The 14,664-nt window shown below is 40.1% G+C and overlaps 1 protein-coding gene across 13 annotated transcripts in view; it reads left to right on the forward strand.

Annotated features, from left to right (window-relative positions):
• CNTN1 (contactin 1) overlaps window positions 1-14,664 on the forward strand; it is a 470,483-nt gene that overhangs the window by 434,068 nt on the left and 21,751 nt on the right. For all 13 annotated transcript variants that reach the window (XM_059726000.1, XM_059726001.1, XM_059726003.1 and 10 more), the window contains one exon: window positions 268-424. In XM_059726000.1, the coding sequence (XP_059581983.1) occupies window positions 268-424 (157 nt within the window). The remainder of the gene's footprint in view (window positions 1-267; window positions 425-14,664) is intronic.

Raw genomic sequence — 14,664 nt, forward strand, 5'->3', positions numbered from 1 at the left:
GTTTTAAAAATAAGGTGGCATTATTTTGTCATAAAGAAATAAATTAGAAAAGCCTCTCTCTCTCTCTCACTCTCGCTCTCGCTCAGCTCCTTTGTTATTGGACACTCAGTGCAGCAATACACGTTATGTAGTTTTGATTCTTGTGAAGTATATGCACATGAAAGTGTATATGCATTAAATGTATTAATCAGAATTCTGTACGAGTGCAGCTGTGGTATCAGTAACACTATGCCATTGCAATAACTACTTATTTTGGGGCTTTACAAGGTGCTGTATCGACCAGATGGCCAACATGAGGGCAAATTGTATTCAACTGGTAAACATTCAATAGAAGTCCCAGTCCCCAGAGATGGTGAATATGTGGTTGAGGTTCGTGCACACAGTAAAGGAGGAGATGGAGAAGTAGCTCAAATCAGAATTTCAGGTGGGCAGTTTTTTTTTTATATTGGGAGCTTGGGTTAGATGGTTCCTCTCTTCTGCACACAGTAGAAACTGCAGATACATGCCACTTGTGGCAAAAGATGTCTAGAGTGAAAATCTGTTTCGTTCCCTCTCTCTGCTCCCCTCTCTCTCTCTAATAAGTTTTTGAATGCACATGATACTGATCACTGTAGTATATACTATACAAAGTACTATTTTAGAAAAAAAATAAGTCATGAAATTAGACACCATTCTTGCTATGTTAAAATTTCAATACTTATATTGGTCTTTTAAAATTTGGGAAACAGTTATGATGATAAACTTCATATCCTGCCCTTTGAAACATAGCCCATATAGTTAGTAGTATCTGTTCTCAGCGTTGGTACATATATTATAATATGTATATTGTGGGAGAAGTGGCTGTTCAAAAAGGGAGCAATCCCAGAGAACAGCTGCTTTTCATTAATGATTTAATGAGCTTCAGCCTACAAATGTTTGTGCTACATAATACTTGTGTTAGTCTATAAGGTGCAAATCTACCCTGCTTCTACTCTTATATGTTACAGGCCATTCAGTTTCATTCAGTTACCTCTATGTTGAGCTTATTAGTTTGTGTATAGCTAAAGCATATCTTCCAGAAAAACATTTAGGTGTGATCTGAAGACATCAAGAAATAGAGACTCTACTATTTCACTGCTTGTTCCCATCGTTAATTGTCCTCACTATTAAAAACTTAATTCCTTATTAAATTTGTCTGGTTTTAGCTTCTAGTCATTGGTATTTGTAGTGGTTTCTCCTGCCTGTCCTATCTATTTTCTTATGCTAAAGATGCATTTAGTATCCAGTGTATTCTACCTTTGCAAGTATTTATACACTGTAATCAAGTCACCTCTTAATCTTCTTTTAAATAAGATAACAGATTGAGCTATTTAAATCTCCTACTGAAGGAGATGTTTTCTTCTGTCCCTTAAATAATTTGTCTGGCTTTTCTCTGCATGCTCTCTAACTTTTTAACATTTTAATATTCTTTTATAAAGAACTAGACTCTACACAGCATCACAAACCCACAATATTTGAGGTGTTCATGGAATGCCACACATATATTCTTGGATTTATTTTACTAATATGATGTGTGGTCTCTATGGGTAGCTAGCATTAAGCTAGCTCTGCTTAGCCTCATCATTCTTCTGTTTTTGTGAATTGTGGTCATTGATATGAATGCAGTAATGTAACTGGAGTGGGTGGGGAGAGAAGGGGGCAGTGGCTGGGGCAGCAGCTAGGCCCTTCCAAACATTGATAAATTTACATTTTAAAGGAGAGGTATAGCAAGAATAAAACCTGGAAACAGGCTTTTCAAAGAAGGGTATTTCCCCCAGTGGGGGAAAATAAGTGAGACTGTATCTTTAGAACACTGAATGAGTAATCAGTTGGTGCATCTACCCAAGATGCTTAATGCGCAGAAGACTAATTCTACTGCATATTAGCACGGCAGGCAAAGCCCGTGCACAGTAGATTTAATCTAACGTGCAGTAGAATCACAAAAAAGAAGTTCATTTGCATTAATACTCAGTAGCACCAATTACAGCTCATTAAATTAATACCTGTCATTACAGGTACAAACAATGCACCATAATTGCGGCACATTAATGAACGTGTAGATGTTTCCTTTATGTACATCAAGATGTAAATATTCTCCTGGTTGTAATTGGATCAGGAAAAGCTCCTGGTCTGGTAAACAGATACACAACTGGGGCATAAAATTATATGCATAGCATATGCTTCCTGAGAATTGTGTAGAAATATGTAAATGCCCAGAGAAGGACAAGTAAATCCATGACAGCAAATCTAAAGTTTCATGGGCAAAAGATGCTTTAGTCTGCCAGTGATTTAGCTGGGCAATTCAGACTACCAGTCTAGGAGAGGTCTTTGGCTTGGACAGAAGTGGAAGCTTCATTCTTAGAGCTTAGGACTGAGATGCACAGATAAGGTAAAATCATTGTTCTGATATTTTTGTGTTTGTTTATTTTTATATCTCTGTCTCTGATTTTGACTGCCCAGGCCTCACCATTATTACCCCACTGCCAGTTTGTGTGTCATTCACAAATATTATCTGTGTTATATTTGCTTTAAAATCATGGACGAACATGTTGAATAGCAAGGGACCTACTACTGATTCCTGTGGAAATCCATTAGAAATAACTCAGTTTGATAATGACTACTCATTGATTACTACATTTTGGAATTTGTCAATGTGTTAATCTTAATCCTTTTAACACATGTTATATTGATTTTGCATGATGCTAATTTTTAATCTGCACTGAAGGTAGGTCTTTCCTCCTAACAATTACAAGATCTAACTGGTGCCAGTGGCCTGATCGTGGATGTCACCATGACATTTTGTGATGATCTTTTCCAGCAAAATATGAATTGGTAGTGCACAGTTGGTTTTGGGCGCAGAAGTCAACTGTGCAGTAAACAGCTCTTGTAGATGTGCCCAGGCTGGACTTTACGGCTCCAGCCAAGCAGGGAGGCCCTTCACAATACCCTCATTGTGCTGCACAGCCTGCAAGGCAGTATGGGTCACCTAATCAGAGGTGTCCTGTACACTGCTATCACTACCAGGCAAACTGGGAGGCTGCAGGGCATACTGAGACATGTGAACAGGGTCCCCCTGGCTGTGCAGTGGCTCAGCATTAGAGTGTTTGGAGCAGACAGCTTGGGCCAAGGCTAGCTTGCATACCTTGCGGGGCGGGGAGGAGAGTTGTGAAGGAGGTGCAAAGCATCCTGGGAAGCTGGGAGACTGTGAGTTAGCCTGAATTTGGAGGGAATCTGGGGCAGAAGTTTAATAAGGTTAAATCAATTGATTTAACCTAAATTAGTTTAAGCCTGATACTGCATCCATCTAGGCTTATATTAAATTGGTTTCAGCCACTTTGAAAGTAGTTTATATGCACTGAACTTCTGGTGTGTTACAGATTTGAACTGGTTTCTGATCACTTATACTGGTTTATGTTTGTCTGTCCCTAGACCTATGAAGTTTTCTGTAGCAGATGAGGATTAACCCATTTACCATTGTTGTTCTTAACTATATGACAGGGTGATAGCATATTACCTAGCAGCTTTTCTGTAACTTGTAGGCTTTCCTGAAACACACTGATGGCAATTAGCATGTGTGTCTCGCCTATGTCTCCTCGGAGTGGAGTTTCTAAAACTTACATGGAAAGATATACTCAATTAGCAATGCAAAATGCAACCAGAAATGTTGCTATAGTGGAATAATGATTTCTCCACAGATAGAAACTTACCTAAACTACAGTTTTGCAGATTTCACAGAAACTGCAAAAAATGATGTTTTTTTATGATCACTGGGAAATCCAGTGTTGGCTGCAAAATCAACCAAAAAAAAAAAGTAGTAGTGAGGTAGACTGAGTGAAGGCATTCTCTGCCAATCAGCAGGGAGGGGTGGGGCAAAAACAGTAGTGATGTAGAGTCAGTGAAGGTGCCCTCTGCCAATCAGCAGCAATGGTCAGGGCCACCACAAAATGCCCACAAAAACAGCTTGGTGCACTGTGATCAGACTGTAAAAAACCCCCTTTGTCACTCCACAGCTTAGGTAGATCCCTATCCATAGAGTCCACCTTGCTGCTTTGCTGCATTACAGTGTTGGCTGAAAAATAAGTTATAACATGGTTATTGTTATGGTTATTTTAGCTATTGCAAAAATAACAAAAGATTTTGCCTTGCAAAAATCAAGTTTGTATTGATTTTCTGTCTCCTCTTTTTATGTTTTCTCTGTTTGTCATCTTAAATTCTTTTTAGGAATGTAACTAAAGCCTCTATATTAAACTAAATTTTGGGACATGTCACTTAATCAGACTAAAATATATAATTTCACTGTGGCTTTTGTTAACCAATGTCTTATTCAGTGAGGATTTGGGGGGGGGGGGGGGGGGTTGTTTGCTTGTTTGTTTTTTCCTTTTGCCACATTACAGTGAATGCCTGAGCAACATAGTTAGAATTCTGTATTTAGTACCACAACCAACTAAAGACTGGAACAGCTTGTTTAACCATAGAAATCAGCTTCTCTAACTAATGGCAGGCTTATCTATTTTTAATGTATTAAGTACTAGGGATTTTCTTTGTAACAGACTCTGCTGATTGCAGTGTTTTGTCATAATGTTGATACTAATGTAATCACAGCGCTAGTCTGAAACACTGCAATGAATACAAATCAAAAGCATATGGTGCATGGTCCCTTCTCACTTGCACTTGTATAACTGCATTGGCTTTAGTAGAGATACTTATTTTGGCATAAATTAGGAGTAACAGGAGAATCAAGCCCATGGATTTGTACATGATTTCATTCCTGAAAGAGGATGGAATCTTTCTTTTCTCACAGTACTTTTCACACATTTTATTCAAAATACTTAAGTGGACAAAGAATAATTTATATATTTTGTACTTACAGCCTAAGAGCAAAAATACAGCATTCCTGCTTTCCACTATGTAGCTATGTATCCACTTTTCATTTGCCAGGGGCATAAATTAAAAATCTTTCAAATATTTAAATGCAAATATTATGCTTTTCCAAGGCAGGTTGCATGCATTTTCCTAGCCTTTAGCCAGTCCAACACTTCAATTTTATATCAATTTGCAATTTCTTTTTCTACCAATTAAAATAAGCATTAATTTTATTGCACAGGTTTAGCACAAATAAATCAGATAGCAGTTTTCTTTTGCTGCAATCCAGTTACTGTCCATCAGGTCACAGTCTAGGTATTTAAACGCTTAAATGGAGAAAACAGTAGACCCAATAAGGATATTATTTTCTGGTCATTATGGAAAAAAGAGGAATCTTCCTCATGGATCAAGTTTGAGATCATATGATAGTCAACTGTGATTAAAATTAGAACTCACTAGTTCTTGTAAAGTAACTTCACTTTTCATTAATGCATTTAGTCCTCATCTCATGCCTGAAAACAAAATAGCAGAATAAGCGGAAGAACATCAGAACTTGTTCAGTTAATGCTTCTAAAATAAAATGGCAGCTTCTCTACAGATTTTCTCTTGCATTATCATTCATTTTGATATTCAGTGCATTGTCATTTTTATGATTTCCTTTTCTCTAGTCTCATTTAATTTGAAAACCGATGCTTGACATTTACACATAGTACAGCACATTCAATTACAAAACAAGTATGTTGTTGAATAGCCAGGTTCTTCTTGAATTTCCGTATCTTATACTTCTCCTTTTTTCTTTTCTTCAAATTCATTAGCAGAAAGAGCTCTGAATATATTCTGCAGTAATTTGAATTGATCTTAGTCAGCATTTTATTTGTTATTACCAGCAGTGTTTGTTCCTACAGTGTACTCCACTGTTTTGCATACTTGATAAGTGCATAATTTACCTATCAGCATAACACAAAGCCTGTTTCCTGCTGTTTATGTTGTAAAAAGTATGAGTTAGCTGCATATCAGTTAAGAGCATGAAATTTAAGAGCGTAGAAGGTCTCAGTCTCACTGTCTGTTTTTTAACCTAATGGTACTCTGGTTAACTACAGAGAAATGATGAGGGGGAAGCATAGGGTTGCTGTTAGATGTCTTGAAATGATGCCAGTTAGCCCTTTTCAGAAACACTATGTCCCTTCATTTTCAAGGCTTCTTAGTGAACATTGTTAACAGTGCTGTCAATGTTAGGATATTCATAGGCCCCAAACTGACTAGTGCTTGTGTCATTTTGAGGGAGTCTAAAAATCAGTTTCTGGGCTACCCTAAAGAGAGTACAGGTATCAGTGAGCTACAAGGAGCATGGGATAAAGATGTAGGGGCCACACGCTCATGACCCTTGCCCTTTGCCACACACACAGCCCAGCTTCTTACCCCACCCTCCACCCCACCATGCATGTGCCTCTCTCTTCCCTTTCAAACACGCTCCCCTCTGCAACACATACAGCACCCTGACCTCCTCCCAGCCACGCACATCATGCAGGTAGCCCACTGACAGCACATAGCATGGGTAGCCTGGCTCAATCCTTTGTCAAATACACAGCACATAGAGCACACCCAGCATCCTTTCCCACCATGCACACAGTACAGGCAGCCTGGTCCCATCCAATACTGCTGCCCCATCTCCAGGCATGCGGGTGGGAACCAGAAGCCAGAGGAGAGAGGGGGAGTCTAGAGACCCCAGCCACTGCTGCTTCAAATGTAATGGGCAGAGTGGTGATTGGGCAGGAGCCCAAGGACCTCATGTTAACCCCTCATGGGCTGCTCATGGCCCACAGGCAATCATTTGGACACCCCTGAGTTAGAGTAAGAATTCCAATTCAGGAAGTCATCTTGTTTCCCATCAGTATGTTCTTATATCTTACCTAAGCTTGGTTTCTGAACTCATACCTGCTGCACTCTTGCATTTTTAAAGATTAAAATTCATTTGATTTATATATATATCAGTCATCATGATGAATCAGGTGTCTCCATGAGGATTGATTCACTTTGAATCATATGACATTACCTAGATAAACAGCCATGTCTCAAGTATTGCTTCTGTTTGGGGTAGAAAGGTATAGGCCATAGACCTTTCTTCTAGAGAAAGAACCTGTATCTTTTGACACTGTCCTTCCTCCTTCTTTTTTTAAATCTTTCTCCATCCCACTGAAAAATCCATTTTTGCAAAGGATAGCACTGAGATTGTTGTTGTTTCCTCATTAAGCTCATCAGTCATTTCTAGGCATTGCTAATTTAAGACTTGGATTGGCCACTGTGGATGTTTGCATACATAGTCCTATAAATTGTCCCATACCAAGTGGTTAATAAGGCTGTAGCTACTGAAAGTTAATTGTACACAAACATTGTTTCTTATGCTCTACCCACCTTATCTTACTAACTTTATTTTTGGCATGGTGGCTTCTTCACCTTGAAACTGGTAATGTGAATACGCTAGGTTATGGTGGGCAGTAGTCTGCAGAAAGCTGGTACCTTTATTAAACTGTCATTGAAAATACAGAATTCTCTTGAGAATGTTGATCTGTTGCTTCCCTAGAATCAGCCTCCTTTTAGCAATCCTTTTGAAGCCATGCTTAAGGACTGGACATGCCAGACGGGCTCAGTTCTCATGAGTTTGTGAGTGACTGTATTTCTTTTTAGTCCCAGAAGGCGATCACAGATTAAGGAAGTCTGAGTTCAGGTTAAGTAGAAGGACACAGGAGAATTTATTTAAAGTGAACTGGTACACCAAAATAGTTGAACAGTGTGTTTTGGCTAGAGAATGATTCCCAGTTTTGAATTCACAGAACATGTTATGTCTTGTTAAAAAATAATAAAGCTCAGCCAGAACTGGAAGAATATAAGAAGTGGGGAAAAAAGCTACATTTTGAGAGTTACAGACTGAACTGACTTCCAGTGAAATCCCAATTGCAATCCCAGTTTCTTCCCTCTCATCATCAGCAGGATATATAGATTTCTAGGCTAACTAGCAGGACAAAGAGGAATAGGAAGAAGTCATATTTAAAGTAATTCTCAATGCAGTTCATGAAAATAAGTTTTCTCTTGGCTCTAAAGGAGATTCTGTTGAAAAGGAATTGATTAGTATGAAATACTATCCTAGCATACTATTACATCTGCAATAATTGTAAAATTAAAAGAAATGGTATTCGATAGACAAATGTAAAAATGCAAAAAATAACAAATATTCATTTTTAATTCAGAGATTATTTCGTTGGGGTTAGAGGATAATAAAAAGTATTCTATTCAGTTTCCATCAAGAGAGTGATCTATGATCTAATAAAAAGGAACACATTATTAAACCGATGTAATACTAAACATTGGAAGCGATAACAAGTCTGTAATTTAGGATTTCCAAATCACATGGATGGCTCAGGATCAGAATGGATGTCTTTGTTTTAGAAATGTTAATATGTTCAGTAATAAAAGTTTCACAGGTGGATCATTTAGGGCAAACTTCTCTTTTTAAATCTGAAAGGTACTGGTAGATTTCAGTATTATGTATTCTTTGAAGGTATAGTGTCAACTGAAAAACGTGAATTTCACTCAGCTAAGGAAATTACAGATAGCAACAGACATGGATGTATTTAAATCAAAATATAAAGTTAATAAAAAGCTAGGGTTTTTCTTTTAACACTGGGTGTAGCTACATGAGACATTTACTGCACAATAAACTAATAAGCTGCACAGTAAACATTGCGTGTCTACACATGCGGCCTTATTAGTGTGGAGTAAACTAATTGTACTTGTAAATACAAGTACTATAATACTGCAGAGTTTTTTACTCTGCAGCAATGCACGTGTAGTCTGCTCCTGCTGACTGGGAGACGAAGGTGCTTCAATGCAGGGGCTGCCTGCCGGCTGGTCCCATGCTGATGCACCATTATGTTCCAGCCAGCCCCTCCACAGCACATTGAGCTAAGGGGAACAGCCCCAGGCTGGCAGGCTGATCCCCTGGACCTGCCAACAGGTGCTGCTCTGCCCCGACTCAACATGCTGTGGTCCTGGGTGCACATAAAGACACAGCACCCAGGACCAATAAGCTCTGCAACAATAAGCTCCAGAGTTTATTTGTGTGTATTAATTGCATGTGTAAATGCACCCACTATTATGTATTTTACAGGTTTCAAAGGAATATTTTTTCATATAGTTTCTCTGTTCTTATTTGGGTATGAAATACTAAGCTTTAGTATACGTCTATCAAGGAATGCACAAGAGTTCAGTGAAATAGTTATCAGAAATGGACTTATGGTACCCTCAACATCAGTTACAAGCTGGACATTATTAAAACCAGCAAGTTTGTATGAAAATAATTGATACTTGTAAGTAAAATTCATTAAGATTATCAAAAGCTGCCTTTTAAAAACCTGCAAGAGTTTAATTCAGTTGTTATTTTTTGTCATGCAAGTGTTTCAGTTTAGCCAATGTTGGTGATAGATGCAGTTATATTTTTATGTTATAAGAAATTGCAGACAAAATGGATCTTAAAATTGAATAGGTGTTCTTGAATTAATTTGATTTTTCCGCTTTAAAAATAGGGAACACTGACTTTAAGAATTAAATTTAATTCAAAAATATTAATCCCTGTACAGAAGACCAGCATAGAGCCACTGCATCACTGAAATCCCACATGTACCTTGTTTTAATGTTAAGGGAGAAAGAGAATTATTTAAGCCAGGCTCTGTCCAGAGAATGTCACTTTACTTTTCTCATTCAGCAAAGAATAGATATGTTTTTTGTGAATTCATTCCTTTAAATGTTTATAAAATCACCCTCTTGAGGGAAATTGAATAAAATTTCTGTTATCCTCTGTAACCAAGTAATCTCTACATTTAAAATGAAAGCTTTTTTTTTTATAGCTGCAAACACACATACACAAATTAGCACAGGAAACTTTTTCAGATTGTTAACATTGCATTGTTGAAAAATAGACCTCTGTATTATTCATCAAATGAGAGGAAATGTTATATCACTTACAGCAGAAAGTAAAACAGATTACTGCAAACTATTATATAATACAGGCTACAGACAGAAGTTACACATAAACTGGTATAAGTGATTGGAAACCAGTTCAAATCTGTAACACAACAGAAATTCAGTGTACATAAACAACTTTCAAAATGGTCAAAAGCAATTTAAGATAAACCTGGATGGATGTGGTATCAGACTTAACTGATTTAGGTTAAATCGGTTTATTGAATTTCCGTCCCAGATCCCTTCAAGATTCAAGCTATTTCACAGTCTTCTGGATTCCCAGGATGCTTTGCACCTCCCCTACAACCCTCTGCCGCACAGGGTATGCAAGCTAGTCTTGGCCCAAGCTGTCTGCTTCAGTCAAGTAGAAAGGTGTGCTCCATTGCCCCCAAGCTTCTGACCTGAGCCACTGAAGGCATGTGGTTGCATTTCTGGGATCAAAAGCGAATAGGTGTTCACTTGCTTATGGGTTCAAGCTATGCAGTCTCAGGGGCTTTTGACTTTCTGTACTTAGCCTGTCTAATTATATCAAAGCTAAGATGACCAGAAACCAGTGAATGGAGATGCACCAGAAGGCAAGCCTATTGACTGCTTTCTTCCCTTAGTTCTTCAGGATGAAAAGTCAGAAAATTGAGGCACAGAGATTCAGTTAGAGAGCCTTGACTTTAATGTATGAGCTGCAGCGGCACTGAAAGAATGAGTAACAAGTAGACCCCACTACATTGCATCTCAGTTTATTACTTTATTTTCATTACATTCCTGACAGAAAAACAAACAAACATGTAATAAGGCTCAACAACAAGCTATGTGAGGGGCTGCTTCACACATGAGTTAAAAAAAATGAAAATGGGGTGCCTATACACATGCTTCATAGATTCATAGATTCATAGATGTTAGGGTCGGAAGGGACCTCAATAGATCATCGAGTCCGACCCCCTGCATAGGCAGGAAAGAGTGCTGGGTCTAGATGACCCCAGCTAGATGCCTATCTAACCTCCTCTTGAAGACCCCCAGGGTAGTGGAGAGCACCACCTCCCTTGGGAGCCCGTTCCAGACTTTGGCCACTCTTACTGTGAAGAAGTTCTTCCTAATGTCCAGTCTAAATCTGCACACTGCTAGCTTATGGCCGTTATTTGTTGTAACCCCCAGGGGTGCCTTGGTGATTAAAGCCTCACCAATTCCCTTCTGTGCCCCCATGATGAACTTATAGGCAGCCACAAGGTCGCCTCTCAACCTTCTCTTGCAGAGGCTGAAGAGGTCCAGGTGCCCTAGTCTCTCCTCATAGGGCTTGGTCTGCAAGCCCTTAACCATACGAGTGGCCCTTCTCTGGACCCTCTCCAGGTTCTCCACATCCCTCTTGAAGTGCGGTGCCCAAAATTGGACGCAGTACTCCAACTGCGGTCTGACCAGCGCCCGATAGAGGGGAAGTATCACCTCCTTGGTTCTGTTCGTCATGCATCTGCTGATGCACGATAAAGTGCCACTAGCTTTTCTGATGGCTTCGTCACACTGACGCCTCATATTCATCTTGGAGTCCACTAGGACTCCAAGATCCCTTTCTGCTTCTGTGCCTCCAAGCAAGTAATTTCCTAGGCAATAGGTATGCTGGACATTTTTCCTCCCTAGGTGCAGCACTTTGCATTTCTCCTTGTTGAATTGCATTCTGTTGTTTTCTGCCCATTTGTCCAACCTGTCCAGGTCTGCTTGTAGTTGTTCCCTGCCCTCCGGCGTGTCCACTTCTCCCCACAGTTTTGTGTCATCCGCAAACTTGGATAGAGTATGCTTCACTCCCTCGTCCAAGTCGCTAATGAAGACATTGAAGAGTATTGGTCCAAGGACCAAGCCCTGCGGGACCCCACTGCCCACACCCTTCCAGGTCGATACCGACCCATCCACTACGACTCTCTGGGTGCGACCCTCTAGCTAATTCGCCACCCACCGAACTGTGTAGTCATCCAAGTCACAGTCTCTTAACTTGCTCACCAGTATGGGGTGGGATACTGTATCGAAGGCCTTCCTGAAGTCTAAGTAAATGACGTCAACCCCTACTCCTGCATCCAGGTGTTTTGTAACCTGGTCATAAAAAGAGACTATATTAGTCAGGCATGATCTACCTGCTACGAACCTGTGCTGGTTTCCCCTCAGCATAATTTGTCCTGCTGGGCTCTCGCAAATGTGAGCCTTGATAATTTTTTCAAAGACTTTGCCTAGGATGGAGGTGAAAACTGACTGGCCTATAGTTGCCTGGGACCTCCTTCCTCCCCTTCTTGAAAATGGAGACCACATTAGCCCTTTTCCAGTCCTCCGGGACCTGGCCCATGCGCCACGAGCGTTCAAATATTCCTGCCAGTGGCTATGCAGTGATGTCAGCCAGTGCCTTCAGTACCCTCGGATGGAGCTCATCCGGGTCTGCCGGCTTAAACGCATGCAGTTCCTCCAAGTGCCTCTGCACCATCTCAGGGTCTATGCTTGGTAGTCTGGCTCCCTGCTGCTGCCTCTCTACAATCCCAGTGAGAGCCTTGTCTTGCCCCTTGCTTAGGAAAACTGAGGCAAAGAACTCATTGAGGAGTTTGGCCTTGTCCCCCCTGTCCGTCACCAATTGCTTATGCCCATTTAGTAGAGGTCCTATTCCACCCTGGGCCTTCCTTTTACTTCAGGTTGGGGGTGAGTGGTATTTTAATTAAAATGGCTCTTGGGAGCCACTCTAACTAAAATGCCCACAGCGTCTCTTGTATTTGGTGTCCCACATTTCAGAATGGTGGTGAGGGTGCTATGCCTCTGAATTTTTTACTTTAATGTAGTGTGCCCTCCACTGGGCAGCCAAGAAGGGGAGATAAGTAGGGACATGGGAAAGTAAGCGAGACAAAAAAAGACTCCTTTACATGGACGTAACCTTAGAAGAGAGGGACCCCTGGGTTCAGGCCAGTGGGGCAGAGACTTCCCCAGTGCTGTTTACATTTTATGCAATGTAAATGTTAATGCAGTGAGCCACACTGGCTGGAGAGCACACTGGGAAATACTTAGTGCCTGGTGTGGTGGTGACAGTGCTTTGCTAAGAAGTAGGGAGTAGAGGTCTACTTTCCTTCTGGTTGAGGGGGTCCTAGAACCTGGAGTCATCTACACCCTGAGTAAATGCTGTACTAGGCTATTGGGCTAAAAAAGGCATTTAACAGCCACTAGCTGTGTTCTTTCTGCAAGTGAAGTTTGGTGACTTGCCCAGTCTTATGATTGTGTCTGGGCAATTCTATTCCCACCGGGCACCTATGTAGCCAGATGCAGGCTACTGAAGCATGAGTGAAACATGAACCTATGTTGAATACAAAACTGAGTGTAAGTGCCAAAAACTGCCGTTTCATGGCTGTATAAGTAATGCTTAGGCATGTGAAAGGGAAATAGGATCTGACTGTTGCCGAAACAGAGGTGTTGTATAATAAGTGAACTATGTTTCCTGGACAGGTCATTTCCGTGAGTGTTAAGGTGATCACAAAAATCATGTGCCTCTCAGAATTCATGGTAGAAAATGTTGAGTGTGTTAAATATCATACTTTTCCATCAAGTTGAAACTTTTGCAGGCATGTGGGGAATACAGACTGAATACACATGATACGAAGGCTGCTGGACCATGCTAATTAGCACACTCCAGCAGACTCAATTAATCAAGTCTGGTCTGATGCGTGCTAATTAGCATGTGTATAGGTGTCCTTGAACAACAAATTATAGCATGTAAGCCCATACTCATAAAAACGAATACCAAGACAGCAACTAAATGTTTTCATTACTCCGCCTAAAATGTGGTATTTTTTTTAATATGTTAATAGAAATTCTTTTTGTGTGTTCAAATATTTTTACCTTAGATTTCCTTTTCACTTCCTTTTACTTTAGATTATTTAATCAAGTCTAATTTGTCAGGTAAAATGTTTCTTTGTTCAGTGGTATGTCAAAAGAACCTTCAACTTTCTAAAAGGAAGAATGAGTGATTATTTATTAAAATCTCCACTTACCTGTGATATAACTTGCTGTTTTAAATTGTCTTTGTCTTTTTACTATACATGTCTAAAGTTAACTGAACTGGAAATACTAATATTATCTGCCTTGTTGAGATAAAGAGACATGTTCACAGTATTTCATATTAAAAATTACATGGACTTGTTTTAAGATAAAATATTTTCATTTCAAGTTGAAACTTGAATTGTTTTTTCTTGTCCTTGACAAGATAGGATCAGCTTAAGATGAGCCTCAGTGGTGTCCAACAAGGAGGGATCAGGAAGCAAGCACTGAAAATGAACCACCTAAAGGCAGCAGAAAACACTACTCCTAACTCAGCATGTATATGCATGCTATTAATGCAATATAGACTTACTGGGCAGTAAAGTACTGTGCATCAACCCTTCCCTGGGAGCACCCTGTTGGGAGGAAATCCACTCTCAGTGAAAGCTGCCCAGTTCAGGACTACTCCTGTCCTGCTTTGCTCCCTTGCAGCAGCGAGGGGGAGCTCCAAGCTCCCTTAGGATGCGTTAGCCTAGGAGTTGGCAGGGGGTATGGGAGCTGGTCCCAATGTACATGGGGCCAGCCCCTGTATTTACAGGTGCTAACTAATTGTGCAGTAGACTAATTTATTGCACAGTAAACACCACACGTGTAGATGGTGACACTTTACTGCATAGTAAATTAGTCTGCTGCTCAGTAAAGCGTCTCATGTAATGTGCCCAGTGCTGACTCCATAGTGAGAGTTGTGTAGCATAGGACAGTACTTGATATCTTTCATAT

The sequence above is a fragment of the Alligator mississippiensis genome, chromosome 4 (assembly GCF_030867095.1).
Source record: "Alligator mississippiensis isolate rAllMis1 chromosome 4, rAllMis1, whole genome shotgun sequence".
NCBI classification, from domain to species: domain Eukaryota; kingdom Metazoa; phylum Chordata; order Crocodylia; family Alligatoridae; genus Alligator; species Alligator mississippiensis.